Source organism: Anomaloglossus baeobatrachus, chromosome 1, assembly GCF_048569485.1.
Source record: "Anomaloglossus baeobatrachus isolate aAnoBae1 chromosome 1, aAnoBae1.hap1, whole genome shotgun sequence".
Lineage (NCBI taxonomy): Eukaryota > Metazoa > Chordata > Amphibia > Anura > Aromobatidae > Anomaloglossus > Anomaloglossus baeobatrachus.
Genome location: NC_134353.1, coordinates 654,213,395 through 654,235,452, shown reverse-complemented (window position 1 = coordinate 654,235,452; position 22,058 = coordinate 654,213,395). Strand labels below are relative to the sequence as shown.

The window sequence follows — 22,058 nt, the reverse complement described above, 5'->3', positions numbered from 1 at the left end:
ATTCTTTTGCAGAAATTCCGCGGATTTTTCAAAAATCTGCAGTACAGCGAGTCCCCAGCCATTTCTATGGCATTTGGGGAGTGCTGTGCCCATGCTGCATTTTTTTACGCAGCGGAAATAATGCGAATTTCCCTGCGGAAAAATCTGCAGCATGTGAATTATTCCTGCGGATTTTTCCACAGTGTCCCATACTTACCTGCCTTGATAGAAGTCACCGGAGTCACTTCTTCCGGTGCAGACTGGAGCATGGTGGAGCCAGGAGCAGGAAGCAGGTGGGCGGGGCCTGCACGAGCTACGGTCATGTGACAGCCGAAGCTAGTTCAGGTCCGCCCACCTTCTCCGGCAATGTGCAGACGCTGACAGACACGGCTGGAGAGTGAAGTGCTGCATGATGGAGGAAAGTATGAACTCCCCGATCACTGCAGCACTTGTTCTGCATTGAGGATGCAGTACCCAAGCCATGGTACCGTATCCTCAATGCAGAATGACCGCAGCATATCCGCAGGACATTCCGCAGCATAACCGCAGCATGTAAACAGACAAAGTTGTGCTGCGGTTTTCTGCGAGCTCCTGAGGAATGTCCTGCGTGGGCACATAGCCTTTTGGATATTTTATTTGGGAACTAGAATACCCAATGGTCTTAATCTGAGACGAGATGTCATGTTCCATTATTAAATCTTGGTAGATAATGCTTGCATGTACATTTCGATTGAAAGAGTGTTTTATGTGAAATTTTTAATAACAAAAATGTTTTTCTTTTCTTTTGTATATAAATTTTTTTTTATTTTTTTTGTTCACTCATTGTTGGATTTTTGTATTATGTGTTTGTATGTTATCTACCCCATGCTGGCACATGTGCTTTCTGATTAAACTCACCCCTCCCATTGGTAGGAGTGAGTTTAAATACTTGTGAGTAACATATGCTCACTCTGGCTTGACAAAGAACGCAGGCAGCGTTCGAAACGCGTAGCCTTATGCCGTATATGGGCTCCCTATTTTTGTCCTTGTCATCACATTAATTTTGACGTCCTTCAATAAAATTTTGCAATAGTTTTATTACAACTCCGGAAGCTGGATTTTTTTCTTCTTCTATTGGACCCTTGCACTGCCAGAGTGTTATTCTTGCATGCCGGACCTTGCCCCAGTTGAGCTGGATCACCGTCCTTCTTTCTCATATTGCTATATGCCAGTACTAGGGCCTAAGTATATGGCTATATGGCAGTACTAGGACCTAGGTATATGGCTATATGCTAGTACTAGGGTCTAGGCAGATGGCTATATGCCAGTACTAGGGACTAAGTAGATTGCTAAATGTCAGTACTAGGGACTAGGTATATGGCTATATGCCAGTACTAGAGACTAGGTATATTGCTATATATCTAGACTAGGGTCTAGATATATGGCTATATGCCAGTACTAGGGACTAGGTATATGGCAATATGCCAGTGCTAGGGTCTAGGTATATGGCTATATGCCAGTATTAGGACCCAAGTATATGGCTATATGCCAGTACTAGGGTCTAGGTATATGGCTATATGCCAGTACTAGGACCTAGGTATATGGCTATATGCCAGTAGTAGGGACTAGGTATATGGCTATATGTCAGTACTAGGGTCTAGGTATATGGCTATATGCCAGTACTAGGGTCTAGGTATATGGCTATATGCCAGTACCAGGGTCTTGGTATATGGCTATATGCCAGTACTAGGGTCTAGGTATATGGCCAGAGGTATTTAAAAATTAAAAAGCATTCAAGCAGGAACTCCCGCATCTTTCCTTTAGTTCACCACTCTTTGGAGGGGCTCATGGTTTTTGTGACTTGTTTTTTTTCACTGTAGTTTTCTGTTTGTTATTTTCATTGTATTAAATAATGAAGAAACCACTAGCATTTTTTAAGCAAAAACTATGGTAAAATATTCCAAGAGACATCATGCTGTGTTCCTGGCATCTTTTCAGCTTTACCACTGACTTGTATTGTAAAGTACAGACTAATGGAAAATACCAGCCGACAGATCACTTCTTTTAAAGGGATTCAGTCAGCACAAAATTACTTTTTAAATTACAGGTGCTTGTTGCATCATGGCGAGGACAAGCATTTATGCACCTTACCAATCTGCTTGTTTCACTATATCTCTACCCTTGTTTGCCTCTATGAAGCACAGCTGTCAATCAATGAAGGGAGGAGGTTGGAGATAGAGGAGGAACAAGCGACCGGGAAGGTGCACATCAATGTTTGGCCACACCATGAAGCACCGAGCGCCTGTACTCTGGTCAGATTGTGCTGACAGAGCCCCTTTAACTGCTTGGCATTGTTAGAAACCTGAAGTGGTTAAAAGACGTTCGAAAGCTTGAACGTATGATCAGCAAATTGTTTTTACGTAGAAATTAATATGCTTATTCTTCTGAGCATTTTTTTTTGAGGATGAATCTGCCTGAAAAAAAGGTCATGTACACAACTAAAAACTCTTCATAAACAGCTAGGTGGATTTCCCATAGAAATGAATAGAAAGTTTTCCAAGCCATTATTAACCCCTTCAACCCCAGGCGATTTTTCTTTTTTAGTATTTTTCTCCCCGTCTTCCAAGAGCCATAACTTTCTTAATTTTCCATATAAATAGCTGTATGAGGGTTTGTTTTTTTTGCGAGAGGAGTTGTACTTTTGAATGACACCACTATATCGGCCCCATATTGTACGGGGAAAAAAATTCCAAGTGCAGTGAAATTGTGAAAAAAAGTGCCATTCCTCAAATGTATTTTGTTTGTTTTTTTTTCACCAGTGTTCACTATATGGTACAAGTGACCTGGTAATACCATTGCCCAGGTCAGTATGAGTTTGTAGATACAAACTTGTATAGTTTTACTTTTATGTAAGGGGTAAAAAAAAAAAAAAAAAGAATGCGTCTGTAAAAAAGAATTGTGCTTTTGGCGCCATTTTCCAAGACCCATAGCATTCTCATTTTTCAGGATCTGGTGCTGTGTGATGGCTTACTTTCTGGGTCTTGATGTGACATTTTTAATTATATGAATTTTGCACGGATGTGATGTTTTGATCGCTTGTTATTGCATTTTATTGCAATGTTGTGGTGACCAAAATAAGGTAATTATGGAGTTTTGATTTATTTTTTCTTGCTACACCCTTTACCAATCAGATAAAGTGATTTTATATTTTGATAGATCGGGGTAAAAGGGTAGGAGCAAGCACTACATACTCACCGATCACCGGGTGGCTGTAACACTACTCCCGCGACAGCTTTGTTCTTCCCGAGCCGGCCGCTCATTAGGCTCATACATATTCACTGCTTCCCTCACTCACCGGCGTCTGTGATTGGTTGCAGTTAGACGCGCCCCCATGCTGAGTGACAGCTGTCCCACTGCAACCAATCACTGCTGCTGGTGGGCGGGTCTATATCATACAGTAAAATAAATTTTAAAAAAAAAAAACAGCGTGCAGTCCTCCCCCAATTTTGATACCCAGCCAAGATAAAGCCTCACAGGTGGGGGTTGGTATTCTCAGGCTGGGGAGACCCACCTTATTGGGAGCCCCAGAGCCTAAAAATATCATCCAGCAGTCGACCGGAATTGCCACATCCATTAAATGCGACAGTCTTGGGACTTAACCCAGCTCTTCCGAATACCCTGGTGCGGTGGCAATTGGGCTAATATATGGGGTTGATACCAGCTGTGTAATGTCACCGGGCATCAAGGCCAGACGTCGTGATGTCACGGCGTCTATCATATACCCGACATCACTAACCCAGCCAGTAATAAAAACATAAAAAATAGACGACAATTTTTTATTTGAAAAAACACTCCCTCTTTCACCAATTTATTGGAAAGAAAAATCAAATCCGGGTCCGGTGTAATCCAATAAGGGGGTCCCACAACGATCCATATCCTACTCACTGTCTCAGTCAATGAAGAACAGAATGTTCCACATTAGCTGGGAGAGCAGTGCAGTGATCTGAGCTAACATCAATAGGTCATCCCAGGTCACCACTGGGCATTATGAGCACTGACTTCATGAGGTTAGCTAGGTACATTACCTGGGAGATGAACGCCGCTGGACTCCTGATGTCAGCGCTCATCACTGACTTCCATTGTCCGCCGCTTTCACAAGTGAAGTATCGCAAGCGGCCTGTGATGTCACTGCTAGTCACAGTCTCAGGCCACCCACGATACTTGATGTGAAAACGCGGCGGGCATGGAAGTCAGTGACGAGCGCTGATGTCAGGAGTGCAGCACTTCATCACCTCAGGTATTGAACTTACCTAACCTCCTGATGGCAGTGCTTGTCATCCCCATAGCTACTGACACTGCTGTGCTAGCAGATGCTGACACACTGCAGTGCGGGCAGCTGTGAGGCTGGTGCGGGACAACAGACTGCACGGGCACCCCACGGAAGTCACACGAAAGTCCTTCCGTGTGGCTTCCGGGGATTTTGCGGACCCATTGACTTGTATTGTGTCACGATCCGCAATAACAGAACGGGCATACGGCATCCGATGTGTTCTTTTGTGGGGTCGGATGCACACGGAAGTGCTTACGTGTGTCATCCGATCCTACACAAAAGACATTGAAAAGATGATCCTGTCAGTAGGTCCGCAATAAAAAGAGGAACGGAACAGGACAAACGGAACAGGACAAACGGAACAGGACAAACGGAACAGGACAAACGGAACAGGACAAACGGAACAGTCGTCTGAATGAGCCCTAAGTGACTCACTGCTAGAATCAGGGTCTCTGGCCATACATTATGTTGCTCTCAGACGGGATAACTAAAAGGTACCATTACACTAAGCAACATCGCTAGCAACATCGCTGCTGAGGCACAACTTGCTAGCGATGTTGCTGTGTGTGACATCCAGCAACAACCTGGCCCCTGCTGTGAGGTCGTTGGTTGATGCTGAATGTCCTGGACCATTTTTTAGTTGTTGCTCTCCCGCTGTGAAGCACACATCGCTGTGTGTGACAGCGACAGAGCAACAACTAAATGTGCAGTGAGCAGGGAGCCGGCTTCTGCGGACGCTGGTAACCAATGTCAATATCGGGTAACCAAGAAGCCCTTTCCTTGGTTACCCGATATTTACCTTCGTTACCAGCATCCGCCGCTCTCAGCTGTCAGTGCCGGCTCCCTGCACACGTAGCCGGAGTACACATCGGGTAATTAACCCGATGTGTACTGTGGCTAGGAGTGCATGGAACAGGGAGCCGGCACTGGCAGTGTGAGAGCGGCGGACACTGGTAACGAAGGTAAATATCGGGTAACCAAGGGAAGGGCTTCTTGGTTACTCGATGTTTACCGTGGTTACCAGCGTCCGCAGAAGCCGGCTCCCTGCTGCCTGCACACGTAGCAGAGTACACATCGTGTAATTAACCCGATGTGTACTGTGGCTAGGTATGCAGGGAGCCAGCGCTAAGCGGTGTGCGCTGGTAACCAAGGTAAATATCGGGTTGGTTACCCGATATTTACCTTAGTTACCAAGCGCAGCATGCTTCCACGTGTAGCGACGCTCCAGCGATCCCTGCCAGGTCAGGTTGCTGGTGGGATCGCTGGAGCGTTGCTTAGTGTGACATCTCACCAGCGACCTCCTAGCAACTTACCAGCGATCCCTATCAGGTTGTATCGTTGTTGGGATCGCTGGTAAGTTGTTTAGTGTGACTGGGCCTTAAAAGCTAATGACAGATTTCCTCTAACCTTAAAAAAGCTGCCTCTCCACAGGTTGAAATAAGGGTATGTGCGCACGTTGCTTTTTACCTGCTTTTTTGCTGCTTTTTCTTCTGCGCTGTTTAATGCCAAAATGGATGTGTTCTTCTATTCAAGCAAAGTCTATGGGAATTTGGGTTTCTTGTTCACACTATGTTGTTCAAAATGCTGCCTTTTTGAGGCAGAACTTTGGTCAAAAACTCAGCTTTTCAAAGAAGCAACATGTCAATTGTTTTTGCCATTTGGGTTTTGCACTGAGAAGCTGAGTTTTTGACCAAAGTTCTGCCTCAAAAAGGCAGCATTTTGAACAACATAGTGTGAACAAGAAACCCAAATTCCCATAGACTTTGCTTGAATAGAAGAACACATCCATTTTGGCATTAAACAGCGCAGAAGAAAAAGCAGCAAAAAAGCAGGTAAAAAGCAGGTAAAAAGCAACGTGCGCACATACCCTTAGTGTTTTTGAATGATAGTAATAAATTACATTGTGAATAATGAGACTTAAACAAGGCTAACCCACTTACTCTGTAGGTCAACACTTGCAGTGTGTGTACCTAGAAAGCCATTGACACAATCTGAACATAGGCCATAGCCCACATTTTTCCTTCAGCGGTCAAATGAGTGCATAGGTACACTTGTTTTTCTCTTTGCTGTATAGAGAAGGCTACACTTTTCTATAAATCAAGTCACAGCAACTTACGGTATACCCAGATTGTGATGAGAAGAGAGCTTTACAGTTTATGTTTACTGGATATATGGAAATCATAGGTGTTGGTTTTAGGAAATAATTTACAAACAATCCTGCAGAGAAAACCGTGTGCATAAACAGATGCAAATTAGTGTACGAGCTGTCGGATAAAGTCAGGAGATTCTATTTTTGTTGCAATATATATATTGTAGGTTTATGAAGAACAGCACAGAAGCAGTAGTCACAGATTCTATAATAATCGATTAAAGATATAAAAGGCCATGTATCAAGCTATACTTTCCGAGAACAAATTCTGCTCTAATTCAGCTGCAGTAATGTACCATTAAATGGACATTCACGAACGCCAAGCACCATAAAATATTCAGGATTCCCTTTATTTCACATCAGTTGCTTGAAAGAAAGAGGAACAGAAGACATAAAAATGTAAGATACAAGTGTAAAATGAAGTTATATACAGTATTGCATAATATAAGGAATAAAAAAAATGTGAGGCAAACTGATATATATGTGTATATATATATATATATATATATATATATATATATATATATATATATATATATATATAAAGCTGAATGTGTGTATGTGTGTGTGTTTGTGTGTGTATGTATGTCTGGGATTAGCATCCGCACCGTCGCAGCTACAGCCACAAAATTTTGCACACTCACACTTCTGGACCCCGAGAGCGTCATAGGCTATGTTTTGAGGGGAAATTTTAACACCGCTCTTTACAGTTAGTCACCAAAAAACCTGCCTCCATTAAAGCGAATGGAGCTGGGAGCCATAGTGCAGCCAGAACTTCAGAAGAATGCGCAGCCACGTCCTTATATGGAATGTTGGCGTGTCACAATGCAGCCAGGGAAAGAGACAGACACAGACAGGGAAAGAGGCAGACACAGACAGGGTAAGAAACAGACACAAAGAGACAGACAGGGAAAGAGAGGGAAAGAGACAGACAGGGAAAGAGACAGACAGGGAAAGAGACAGACAGGGAAAGAGAGGGAAAGAGACAGACAGGGAAAGAGAGGGAAAGAGACAGACAGGGAAAGAGAGGGAAAGAAACAGACATGGAAAGAGAGGGAAAGAGACAGACGGGGAAAGAGAGGGAAAGAGACAGACAGGGAAAGAGAGGGAAAGAGACAGACAGGGAAAGAGAAGGAAAGAGACATACAGGGAAAGAGAGGGAAAGAGACAGACAGGGAAAGAGAGGGAAAGAGACAGACAGGGAAAGAGAGGGAAAGAAACAGACAGGGAAAGAGAGGGAAAGAGACAGACAGGGAAAGAGAGGGAAAGAAACAGACAGGGAAAGAGAGGGAAAGAGACAGACAGGGAAAGAGAGGGAAAGAAACAGACAGGGAAAGAGAGGGAAAGAGACAGACAGGGAAAGAGAGGGAAAGAGACAGACGGGGAAAGAGAGGGAAAGAGACAGACGGGGAAAGAGAGGGAAAGAGACAGACGGGGAAAGAGAGGGAAAGAGACAGACGGGGAAAGAGAGGGAAAGAGAGACAGACAGGGAAAGAGAGGGAAAGAGACAGACAGGGAAAGAGAAGGAAAGAGACATACAGGGAAAGAGAGGGAAAGAGACAGACAGGGAAAGAGAGGGAAAGAGACAGACAGGGAAAGAGAGGGAAAGAAACAGACAGGGAAAGAGAGGGAAAGAGACAGACAGGGAAAGAGAGGGAAAGAAACAGACAGGGAAAGAGAGGGAAAGAGACAGACAGGGAAAGAGAGGGAAAGAGACAGACAGGGAAAGTGACAGAGTTAGATAGACAGACAGGAAAAGAGATAGATATACAAACAGGGAAAGAGATTGAGACAGACGGAGAAAGAGACAGAGAGGGAAAGAGACAGACAGACAAAGAGATAGAAAGAGAGACAGAGAGATATATACAGAGGGGGAGACAGACAGAGAATGGGAGAGAAACAGAGAGACAGTTACTATCCCGGGCAGCGCTGGGTGCTATGTTGTGAGGCGAAATTTTAACCCCGTGCATTGCAATTTACCAATCAATTTTGCCCCTATCTACATAATGGGGAAAAAGTGAAACGAAAAGTGTTGGAGGCAAATTGACAGCTGCCAGATGTGAACAAGGGGGACTTAAAGAATGAGAGCGATGGCGCCAAAGAGTATATACCGTACAGTTGCTAAGGTGGGGCCCCGACATGGGATACTCACCACACTCGGGGATATGAACACACACACAAAATGCGCCACACACTACCACGTACTTGAACACATATACCACCCTCAGCACACATCTCACCACACATACACCAACCTCGCCACATAATCGCCCTAAAACACACACAAGTCTGGTATCCTTCAAAAATAAAAATCTGATTAATAAGCAGCCAAACTACAACAACAAATGTACCACATAGGAAATACGGCAGCTGTTAGTCACATGACCTGTCTATATGTGTATGTGTGAGCTAATATATACTGTCAGACGGGAGGGCTTTCTGTTGCCTGGGGATTTATCAGGCTGCCAATAGCAACCAATCACAGCTTAGCTTCTATTTTGCTACAGTTAATTAATCTGAGCTCTGATTGGTTAATATAGGCAACAATTTGATAATTACATTTATATCTATTTGTTTTGTGGTTTTTGTGTGCAGAATACATTTTTGTTAATACATTCTACTTTGTTAACAGCAGTTATTAACCCGGGCGAAGCCGGGTAGTACAGCTAGTGTATATATATATATATATATATATATATATATATGTGTGCGTGTGTGTTCAAGTGGATACATACTGTATTGGAAAGAACCTGTTGTCACGATGTTAAAGTAACGGCATGGTCATACTGGCGCTTTTGTGGTGGTGACACATGCGCAGATTCAGATTTCAGCTCAATGAGAAGCTGAAATCTCAACCTGCATATGCGCTGCCACCAACACTATTTTACTGAAAACTATCAGGAGATGAATCTATGAATGCACTGCCATTGGCACAATTTTACTAAAGACAGCTGGGAGATTAATCTGCTCAAGGACTGCAAGCAAGAACAGCGCAAACTTTAAAAACAGCGACTCATACAGATAACGGAAGCAAGCAGAGGGTTCGAACCAGAGCTGAAGACCCTACACCCAGTTCCACCCCAATGCACCAAAAGCTTATTACACCCAAACGTAAATAGGTGGATTAACCCCTTCACGACCTTTGATACATATTTGTATCAGAGGTAGTGTCCCTGCCCTTGATGCAGTTTCACCCGACCCGCATCTTTCCCTGCATATGACGGCTGATCAGATCACAGGTTCCACTCGTAGCTGTCAACCATTTAAATTGCGATGTTAATTTCTGACTGTGGGATTTAACACGCACAGACAGGGAGTGTGTCACTCCCCCCTACTATTGGTGCACCCATAACATTATCACAGGTCGCTGATGGGTTGTCATGACAGTCTGGGGTCAGCTGATGACCCCTGTGTCTGTCTTGATGATCTTCCTATGAATTTCGGCTACGAGCCGGCATTCATAGGAGATCATGATTCCTGCTGTACAGAGCCGCGCTGATGCACTGCTCCATATAGCACAAGTGATCGGATGATTGCACCTTCAAGTCCCCTGAGGGGACTAGTAAATACAGTAACAAGTGAAGAAAAAAAAAAAGTTTTTAACATGAAAAAAATAAAAACAGAAGTTAAATTCACCACCTATGTGTCCCTTTGAAAATGAAAATGAAAAAACAAACACATACTTCGTATCACTGAGTTCAGAAATGACCAAACTGCCAGGTCAATTTTTATTATATAGTGAACTTGGTAAGTAAAAAGAAAAAACCCAAATTGAGAAATTGCACTTTTTGCAATTTCACTGCACCAGGATTTCCCCCCCCCCTTTTCCCAGTACACTATATGGTAAAATAAATAATCACATAAAAAAGTACAACTTGTCCCACAAAAAATAAGACCTCATATGGCAATATTGACAGAAAAATAAAGTTATGGGTCTTGGAAGAAGGGGAGGAAAAAAAAAAACGGAAAATGGCAAGGTCATGAAGGGGGTTAAGGAACATACTGTTATTGAAGAAATCTGAATCCTGTATCAATTGAATCTGTATTGCCATGCCTTTAATTTAACATGCTAAAACATCATGATAGATTCTCAATAATCCCGTTATCAGGGTAATCTCTTACAATGTACAATAAAATTCTAAAACTTAATAGGAATGTGACCAGCATGATGTAGATACAGATACCCTGATTCCAATATATCATGGGGCTACTTGCTGTTGTTTATTTTTTTAAATAAAATCACTGTTTTATCAATAGAGGACACAAAAAGATGCCAATCAGTGGGATGGGCGAGGTTGTACAGAGCTCATCATTCAGAGAACTGGTAGACCTACAGCAAGAAAACCCCAAAACACTGATTTTATCAAAACTACCTCAACAGTATCAGCAAGTGCTGGAGTTAGGTTCTATGTCTCTACATTATGCTGCTCTCAGATGGGATAGCAAAAATTGGGGGATATATTCCATTTAAGTCAAAAATAAACTGATAGGGACTTTAGATTGTGAGCCCCAATATGGATAGTGTTGCTGATGTATGTAAAGCACTGTGGAATTAATAGCGCTATATAAATGAATAAAATTATTATTATTATTATTATTATATTAAGTACACTTGTGTCACAATTTCTGTGTGTAACTGCAGCCAGATTGCTAGAAACCAGTTTTAACCAAACTTGGAGACAGTTTTTCCTGTTTGGTTAGGTTTACAGAAAACCACAAACCTTTTAGGGAACATCCTGGTTGGTAATTTTAGTACCTTTACTTTGCTTTTGACAAGTTCCTTTTAGTTAAGTGTTTACTGCTTTAGATTCTATTAATACTTAATAAAATGACGAAAAGCAAATAATATATCGTCTCACTGTTAGTGAAGCTGGAAGAAGCCCAGAAACTACTGTGAACAGAGCCTTGGCTTTTCTCTTACTGCACTTCTTTTCCAGGCTGCCGGGTTTGTTGAATTTCACTAAAAACTACGGTAGGAGCAGTTAATAACTCCGCCCCACTGCATGGATCCACCCTAAGGGCACATTACACGAGCGTTGAAATCGGACAAGTGCAATGTGAGAAAATCTCGCATCGCACTCTGACCAATATTAGTCAATGATGGACAGCAGTTGTTCAGCTTTTCTTACATCCAGATTCTGGATGTGAGAAAAGTAGCAGTATGCTGCGATTTTCTGCGAGAGCCGTATCACTCACACCCATTCAAGTGAATGGGTGCGAGAGATACATCGGACTACACTCTGATGTTATTCCAGCGCAGAGTGTGATATACGCACAGGCTGACAATGGAGGAGATGAGAGGGATTAACCCCTCATTCTCCTCCGCAGCGCCCACCCTCAGCTTCGCAGCTGTTACCAGATGGCAGGATCGGGTCACAGTCGCATGACACTCGGCTCACGCTCGCAGCAGAGCCTGAGCCCGGGGTCATTAGCATATCACATCCGTTGCTCTCGCATCCGATGCCATACGCTCGTGTGAGTCCAGCCTAAGGCCGGATTCAGACTTCCGTGTACGATAATACAATACTTACTTGCCAGCCTTAGATCTCCCTATTACACTGTCAGGTTCAGGTGAGGGGATCCACAACCAGCGTGTGCATCACGGTCCGCACTCGAATAGTGATACATGGAATACATCTGAATTCGGTCTAACTAAAATGAGCGTGGGTTCTGTCGAATGAAGGCAGAATTATGTTGTACAAGATTTGTGCCACGTTAAAAAGTGTCTAAGGCCCCCTTCTCACGCACATGAAAAAAAGTACCGTTTTTTCATGTACGTATTAAGGGGTGGTTTGCTCCCTGTGTGCCGTGTTTGTGGCACATGCGTGTTCTCCGTGTGTTATACGTAATAACACACGGAGAACAGAAAGCCCCGCCTTACCTGTTTCTTCCGGAGCTGTCTGTGGTGCTGAATGACAGTGTCTGGCACAGGCCACGCCCCGCTGACGCTGCTTCCGGCCCCCAGTGAAGAAGATGCGTTGTTAAAATTCACTGGGGGTTGGATGCAGGTGACAGCCGCGGCAGAGACTGCAAAGCTGGTGGGAGGTGAGTATGTGTTTTTTTAATTTTTAAAATGACACGTGTTTTTCTCCAGCGCGTGTCACATGGGCCCGCATCCACATTACATCCATGTGGTACGTGTGTGGGCCGCGTGACACCCGTGCTGCCGGAGAAAAAATGACATGCCTCCGTATGGAGCACACGGGCTCATGTCTGCTCCACACGGAGGCACGGGCCAATGGCTGAACACGTGCGTGCACATAAATCCATTGATTTTAATGGGTTTACGTGTGCCGTGTCTCCGGTACATGTGGGCACGGAGCTAGCATGTTCCAGAGACACGTGCGTGTGAAGGGGGCCTAAAACACAGTCTATTAAAGTGAGTGTGGATTAGCGTATTTGCAATACACCAAATATATTTACGCTGTACGACTTTGGTTCAAATGGTCTAATAGTATGTTAATCAAGAGGATGGTGAAAAGGTAGACAAAAAGGTCAAAAAAATACAGCAGAATTACAATCCTGCACAAACCATGATAAATTTGGTGCATTCTAAGGGCTCGTGCGCACGTTGCGTAATTGCTTGCATTTACGCTGCGTATAGCACTGCAGTGTAAATGCATGCGTCCTTCGTCCCCAGCACAATCTATGTACATTGTGCATGATATGTGCACACGTTGCTTTTATCAACGCAACGATTTGGATGCTAAAATTTGGACCCAAATCTGTGTGTTCATAAAATGAGCATGTCAATTAATTTGTGCACTATTGATGCAGCTCCCACTCTGTCTATGGTGGGGACAGCAGCCAGAGCGCATTAAATCGGCTTTTTTTGTACAGAAAAACTGCATCCATTATGCAGTGTTTCTGCAGCGATTTGACGCGCACATGAGCTGTCAAATCCCTATAGAATATTCAGCCATTACGCGCGCATGAGCCCTAAGACTAGGAGTAAAGGCTACTTTACACACTGCGATATCGGTCCCGATATCGCTAGTGTGGGTACCCGCCCCCACCTGTTGCGCGACACGGGCAAATCGCTGCCCGTGCCGCACAACAGCCGTCACACATACTTACCTGTCCGGCGACGTCGCTGTGACGGGCGAACCGCCTCCTTTCTAAAGGGGCGGTTCGTTCAGCGTCACAGCGATGTCACTGAAGCGTCACTGAACCGCCGCCCAATAGCAGCGGAGGGGCGGAGCTGAGCGGGACGTAACATCCCGCCCACCTCCTTCCTTCCTCATAGCGGCCGGGAGGCAGGTAAGGGGAGCTTCCTCGTTCCTGCGGCGTCACACGCAGCGATGTGTGCTGCCGCAGGAACGAGGAACAACTTTGTTACTGCTGCAGTAACGATTTTTAAGAATGGACCCCCATGTCACCGATTAGCGATTTTGCACGTTTTTGCAACGATGCAAAATCGCTTATCGGTGTCACACGCAACGGCATCGCTAATGCGGCCGGATGTGCGTCACAAATTCCGTGACCCCAACGACTCCGCATTAGCGATGTCACAGCGTGTAAAGCCCGCTTTAGTTCACACGGATCAACCTGTGAAACTAAACATCCGAACGGTTAATATTTACCGAATGGCGATCATTAAACCAGTCTACACATTCAATAATTTGAATGCATCATATAAATGGAAATTAAGGAGGTTTTTTTCACACATTCATATTTTCTATTTCTATATTCAGTATTACAACCCTATGAAATAGTGATGTGATCACAGTAACAGAAAGTACTTTTCCTTACAGGTGAAGGCCTTTGTCACAGAGGACATCCCTCTTTAGTATCCTTTGGAAAATCAGGACAATAATAAGCTTGATTGTATATGTTGTCTTGTATGTAAGCATTAGTTTGGGGCTGCAGTCTCTGGGGTCCTAATAACTAGATATCAGGAGGATGATGTCTGATTCACCTAGCCGATAGAACATATTAGGCACACTGATGCATAAAGTTTTATGGGACTAACTACGTTAAACTCAGTGTATGTCCTATGCCCATCAGTTTTATGGATCAAGCTCGGCTATTGCAGTCTCAAGAGGTCTATCAAAAATAGATGTATTGGAAATAGATCTAATGGTATGTCTCAATGGAACAAAAAATGTCAAAACGGATGGGGGTGTAGTAAAGCTGGAAACCAGTGGCAAAATAGTTTTGATCAATATAAAAACAGAAACTGATGTGAATGTAGCCTTAATCGGTACATTTAAAGGGAATCTGTCAGCAGGTTTTTGCTCACCCATCTGTGAGCAGCATAATGTAGAGCCTGAGAGTCGGATTTCAACAATGTGTCACTTAGGCCCGTTTCACACATCCGGCATTTCGCCGGATCCGGCACGCATGCAGTACAGTTACATTCATTTACAGTGGAAGCGCGACACCGTGCTTCATACACCACTGTAAATGAATGCAACTGTAATGAATGCGTGCCGGATCCGGCGAAATGCCGAATGTGTGAAACCGGCCTTACTGAGCTGTTTGCGGTCATTTTGATGAAATTTTGATGTTTTCTCTGCTGCAGATCTAGCAGTTATACAGAGCTCATGAATATGCTGGAGCACCTGGTAGCACGCAAAGTAGTCCTCTAATGATAAAATTACTGATTAATCAGCGGTAGATTATCAAAACATAAAACTAAGCAGCCCAGTAGGTGACACATCGCCAGAATCACGATTTCTGCCCATACGTTATGCTGCTCTTAGATTAGGTGGCAAAACCTTGGTGACAGATTATCTTTAACACAATGTATAAGCAGACAACTAATGCAAAAATTAATAAGCTTCCATTTAGGACCTTGACATCTCTTGCCCAGCCATAACCTTGAAATGAAGCACTTACCTGGAGCAGATCCCGAACTAGTTCTACTTTCCTCCAAGTATGAAGAAATAGATGTAAGTGTTATGTATCATTTTTATTGAGAGCTGTTTTGGTTATTATTCTGACTGATCACTATTAGGTAGAAAATAAGGGTGCTTTTTAAAGTCCTTAAAGGGGTGGTTCACCCATATTTTTTATTGTCTAGTGCGATATTATATTGAGAAACAATGTTTCTCTCAAATACCTTGTGTTGGCAATAGTGCCTGTGAGAGACGCTATTGCAGACCGTTGTTCCCTGCTCCGGTGACGTCACGTCAAGTGCCGCACACGTCACATCCCTGCGGCCGGCTGCAGTCTTCCTGACTCACTGAGCGGTGTTTCACCGCTCGTCACAGCCCATCTGCTTCCTCACAGCAGAACGCTGCAAGCAGGAGATGCGCTGTGCTATGACAGCGGTGAAACACTGCCCACAGCTCAATGAGTCAGGAAGACTGCAGCCGGCCGCAGGGATGTGACATGTGCGACACTTGACATGACGTCACCGGAGCGGGGAACAGCGGTCTGCAATAGCGCCTCTCACAGGCACTATTGCCAACGCGAGGTATTTGAGAGAAACATTGTTTCTCAATATAATATCGATCTAGACAATAAAAAATGTGGGTGAACCACCCTTTTAAAACGGGCACAACAAACTGACTTCCCGTAGTTCAGGTCCACAGGATTCTAGGTTCCTCCTACTCTGGAATGTGTAGATCTTCAGTGGGTAAGGAAAGTATTCATACCCCTTTAAATTTTTCACTCTTTGTTTCATTGTAGCCATTTGGTAAATTCAAAAAAGTTCATATTTTTTTCTCAATAATGTACACTCTGCACCCCATCTTGACAGAAAAAAAACAGAAATGTAGAATTTTTTGCAAATTTAGTAAACAAGAAAAACTGAAATATCACATGGTCATAAGTATTCAGACCCTTTGCTCAGACACTCATTTAAGTCACATGCTGTACATTTCCTTGTGATCATCCTTGAGATGGTTCTACTCCTTTATTGGCGTCCAGCTGTATTTAATTAAACTGATAGGACTTGATTTGGACAGGCACAAACCTGTCTATATAAGACCTCACAGCTCACAGTGCATGTCAGACCAAATGAGAACCATGAGGTCAAAGGAACTGCCAAAGGAGCTCAGAGACAGAATTGTGGCAAAGCACAGATCTGGCCAAGGTTACAAAAGTATTTCTGCAGTACTCAAGGTTTCTAAGAGCACAGTGGCCTCCGGAAGAAGTTTGGGACCACGAGAACTCTTCCTAGACCTGGCCGTCGAGCCAAACTAAGCAATCGTGGGAGAAGAGTCTTGGTGGGAGAGGTAAAAAAGAACCCCAAGATCACTGTGAATGAGTTCTAGAGATGCAGTAGGCAGATGGGAGAAAGTTCCACAAAGTCAACTATCACTGCAGCCCTCCATCAGTTGGGCCTTTATGGCAGAGTGGCCAGACGTTAGACTCTCCTCAGTGCAAGACATATGACAGCCTACATAGAGTTTGCAAAAAAACACATGAAGGATGCTCAGACTATGAGAAATAAAATTCTCTGGTCTGATGAGACAAAGATAGAACTTTTTGGTGATAATTCTAAGCGATATGTGTGGAGAAAACCAGGCACTGCTCATCACCTGCCCAATACAATCCCAACAGTGAAACGTGGTGGCAGCATAATGCTATGGGGGTGTTTTTCAGCTGCAGGGACAGGACGACTGGTTGTCATTGAAGGAAAGATGAATGTGGCCAAGTGCAGAGATATCCTGGAAGAAAGCCTCTTCCAGAGTGCTCTGGACCTCAGACTTGGCCATAGGTTCACCTTCCAACAAGACAATGACCCTAAGCACACAGCTAAAATAATAAAGGAGTGGCTTCAGAACAACTCTGTGACCATTCTTGACTGGCCTAGCCAGAGCCCTGACCTAAACCCAATTGAGCATCTATGAAGAGACCTGAAAATGGCTGTCCACCAACGTTCATCATCCAGCCTGATGGAACTGAAGACGATCTGCAAGGAAGAATGGCAGAGGATCGCGAATCCAAGTGTGAAAAACTTGTTGCATAATTTCCAAGAAGACTCATGGCTGTACTAGCTCAAAAAGTGCTTCTACTCAATACTGAGCAAAGGGTCTGAATACGTATGACCATGTGATATTTCAGTTTTTCTTGTTTAATAAATTTGCAAAAAGTTCTACATTTGTTTTTTTTCTGTCAAGATGGGGTGCAGAGTGTACATTAATGAGAAAAAATGAACTTTTTTGATTTATCAAATGGCTGCCATGACACAAAGAGTGAAAAATGTAAAGGGGTCTGAATACTTTCCGTACCCACTGTATAGTACAGTGATTCCACCCTAGAGAATGTCATATTTGGTCCAATCTGCAGGCAGCATGTTATGCAGCAGGATGAGCGGAGCAGATGCAGAACGTTTTTTGGGGGGTTTTTTATTTAAAAGGTTTAGTATAACTTTTCAAAATCTCTGCTCATTCTGGGGCTTGTAGTTAAGTGGGTGGTCTCAGAAGTTGTATGCCCGCTCATACATTGATGCTTTTGATAATTAAGTAGGAGCGTCAACTTAATTACAAACTCCCATAAGGAGCAGAATTCAGAATAAATTAAAATGTGAACTCCTTGACATTCCATGATGTACTATTGCATGATGGAGGGTGTCGGAGGCTTTAAAGCAGACTCCAAAGCCCGCTACATCGGGGCAGATGATGACTATATTATATTGTTAGAATCTGCCTTTAAAAGCTGCGATTCACTCACTCACCGATTGCTGGTGTTAACCTCTTAAACGCCACCATTACTGACAGAGGCACTTAAGCGCAGATAGGCACTCAAATTAACGTCTGGGACCTATCAGCCCCCCAGCAACGTGATCGCAGGGGAGCTAATGTGTTGGTATTACAGCCGCGTGTCTGTTATGTGATCGATCCTTAGATATGAGACTATTCGTTTGTACAATATACAGCAATACCGCAGTATTGCTCTATATTGTAAAAGTGACAGTAAAAAGAAAAAAAATCCAAAAAAAATGTCAAAATCACCTCCTCTTACCCAGATAACGAAAAAACATTAAAGGAAATCTGTCACCAGGTTTTTGTTCGCCCATCTGAGAGCAGCATAACGTAGAGACAAAGACCCCGATTCCAGCGATGTGTCACATACTGAGCTGTTTGCTGTCATTTTGATAAAACCAATGTTTTCTCTGTTGCAGATCTAGCAGTTATACAGAGCTCATGAATATGCTGGACTACCTGGCAGCACGCCAAGTAGTCCTCTAATGATAATCTACTGATGATTATACAGTGATTGTATCAAAACTACACTAAGCGGCCCAGTAAGTGACACATCACTGGAATCAGGATCTCTGTCCCTACATTATGCTTCTCTCAGATTAGGTGGCAAAAACCTGGTGACATTCCCTTTAATAAAAAAAATATATCAAAATATGATATTAATTAAGCCATTTGTTAAACAAGGCAAAAAAACCACCACAATCATCAATTTTCATTCACAACAATAATGTAAGAAAATGCAATAAAAAGCGATTAAAGTATATACGCCATGATTTTATAACAAAATATACCAGCTCACAAAAAAACAAGCCAACATATAACTCTTTTGATGGTAATATAATATATCTCTGAATTGGAAAGCGCTGCAGTTAGTTGGTACCATAGAAATAAAGATAACGGATATATATATTATGATACAGATTATATATATACAGTGTGTCCACCCATATCCTGTCCACTACTATTAGCTTGAGAACGGCGGCAGTTATAGGCATAGAAGTGGTGTCTAGGTATAGTAAAGTATCCATGCGCTATGCAATGAAACCACCTATAGCGCCACCTGGTGGAAAACAGGGGGGTTAGCATTGTTATCTCGAAAACGGAACGAGATAGAGAATAAAAGTTAATTAAAAAACTGTAGGGCATCAATTCAATACGAATCAACACTTTGCATACAGAAATGCTATGATGTGAAACCCATGACACCCCCAAAACATTGAATACTGGTCACTCATATGGCGCTCATTTAATTTTGATGCTCAAAGTGGCGACCGTCAGCTGCAATGCACATCTGGACTCTGGACAGCATACTGTATCTTGCTGTACGTTTGCACAAGCATCTCTAATACGTCGTCGTAGGTCCTGCAATGTTGATGGAGGGGTTCCATACACCTGCTGTTTTATGTGACCTCACAGAAAGAAGTTCAATGGGGTCAGGTCAGGTGAGCGTGGAGGCCACTCCACGCAGCCACCATACCCAATGACTTGTAGGAAGGTCTCCATGAGTCCACGTTCTAATCATAGCATTTCTGTACGCAAGGTGTCGATTCGTATTGAATTGATGATGCCCTAAAACTTTGTAATTCACTTTTTTTCTCTATCTCGTTCCGTTTGAGATAAAAAATTCTAACTCCGTTGTTTTCCACCATGTGGCGCTATAGGTGGTTTCATTGCGTAGCACATGGCTACTTTACTATACCTAGACACCACTTCTATGCCTATAGCTGCCGCCGTTTTCAAGTTAATGGCGGTGGACAGTTTATGGGTGGACACACTGTATAGTATATAAATACACACACACTCATACATATATACACACAATATATTTATAAAATAAAAGAAGTGTTGTATCCTTTTGTCTATGGCAGAATATTAGCAAGACAAGTGGTTTTGAATATTACGGGTTAACAGTGTGCCCTTTGCATGATCTGCAGATGTGACATATTACGAACATCTTTAGGGATTTTTTTTCTTCTCCCATTTCAAGGTCCCATGGGTGGAATTTAATTTCAGCCATAATTTTCTTGCACAAGCAAAATGATATGTTTGTATGTAGATTGCCACCCTGGGCTATAAGGTTCCTCTCGGAGCATTTGTATCATGTTCAACCTAAATGCATTTAGTCCAAGGCCACAAAACAAACTGCAGTGTGTATCATCTATTACAGAGAGTTGGACTTAGCAACATGAGAAGAAAGGAAATTAACCAGCTACTGAAGGATCTGGGATTTTACAAGAAGGAAAGCCCAGAGTCCCCCGTCCCCGAAGAATTCCAATTCGCACCAGCAAGACCAAAGACACTGGATGATGCAGAAGAGAAAGCTGTGGGGGATACTAAGGAGGAGTTGTAGATTTACAGAGTAGTCATTTGCTTTAGGTCTGTCAAGAAAATACATTAGAAATAATTGCATTTTAGGAGTTAAAATGAAGCATATGGGAATAGAAATGCTCCACAAACACTAGTAATTATAGAAGAGCACACTAAGCTACTGCACTTCGTAAAACAACCCAACTAGTTGTCTTCCATACACCAGAGGCAGCCCATTTACTATGTCTAAGATATTAAAATAGTCCTTTAGGAGAAAATGGGGTCAGCTAGGCAGTCTGGTACTAAAATAATAAAAACGGAATATAAGTCAGATAGGCAATGTATTGGAGGTCTTGGTTAAAAGCATCGTGAAGCCAACATTTTTGGGTTGTTGAATGTACTACTAAAGAGTGCTATACTTGGATAAGCTATAGAATAGTTGAGATTTAAGGTAAGTCGTATACATAGTCGCAGGGATGCAGCAAGGTGGAAGGGACTAGTAATGAAGGATATGATTATTTAATGTTTTTATTTTATGATAAAATTGCCCTCTGAAGTCATCTGATCACCTTTGTCTTCTTGGACATGAATGAAGTTCTCAGCTATAAAGGTTTCTGGTTGGGAGCGGATGTAAACCGTCCTGATGATATTTGATGATTGGATTTTTCCCTAACACCTCGGGAGAGTATTGACTTTCATAATAAAAAGAATAAAATGAGTGATTTGTAATTAATTTGTATTATTTTGTGCCTAAAGTTTTATATTAACCAACAATCTAATATGTCTAATCAAGCATGGTGATCATAAGACATTCTCCAAGACGTAAGGGGGTTTTCCCACAAACAAGGTATATTTTAATCAATAGATCTTGGAATAATAATTTTTATAGTTTGGTGTGTTTATAAAAAAAGAAAGTTTGTGCAGTGAGATAATCTTATAAATATTCCCCTGCTATGTACTGTGTAATGTCTGTGTCTGACCGTACAGGAACAAGGTCTGATCATACCTCACCTCCTTGACAGAGAAAAGAGCACACAGACATTACAGCATGGGATTGCAGCGGATTATTTCTGTGAGGTAAAACATGTTTAAAAACAGGCAGGAAAAGGTTTTCCCATGCCGTCCTGTCTGTATATTATTTTGTGTCCCCTCGCCCAGGAGATGTGGTATGATCAGACCATGTCCCTGTCAATACACGGCCATTACATAGCACATAGAGGGGGTTCAATAACTCAACATGACAGTTTTCAATTCTGACTGCCAACCTTAATGTAGAGCGAAATAAAGAGTCTGGAGAACACATTAGTTAATATAAATTTATTACAATGACAGCACACGCTGGTGTATAAAAAGAATGGTACACAAAACCTGTGTATGAGGAGTGATCAAAGCTCTCTGGACAACAGGCAGACTTGCTGTTGAACCCGTTTAGACAAAGAATAAAAAATTGTATTGCTCATATAGTTAATGTGAAGTCACAAACAAATCTACAAGCATTGGATATGTGACTCTGCACATGCTCGTGTGTTGTAGGGTTTCTGAAGTATACAATGTACAATATAAATGTACAGACAGATAGTATTTGGTGGAAGAAGAACCCGCAAGTATACTTACCAACGTAGAATAAAGTAGACTGGGAGTCTGACAATTAGCGCAG

General features: G+C 42.8%; 1 protein-coding gene across 1 annotated transcript in view; it reads left to right on the top strand.

Annotated features, from left to right (window-relative positions):
* Positions 1–21,119, top strand: part of SELENOM (selenoprotein M) — a 32,678-nt gene extending 11,559 nt beyond the window's left edge. Inside the window, exons 3-5 of the mRNA XM_075341483.1 lie at positions 14,192–14,226; positions 15,253–15,331; positions 20,262–21,119. Coding sequence (XP_075197598.1) covers positions 14,192–14,226; positions 15,253–15,331; positions 20,262–20,444 — 297 coding nt within the window. The 3' untranslated portion in view covers positions 20,445–21,119. The remainder of the gene's footprint in view (positions 1–14,191; positions 14,227–15,252; positions 15,332–20,261) is intronic.
* Positions 21,120–22,058: the final 939 nt, after the last annotated feature.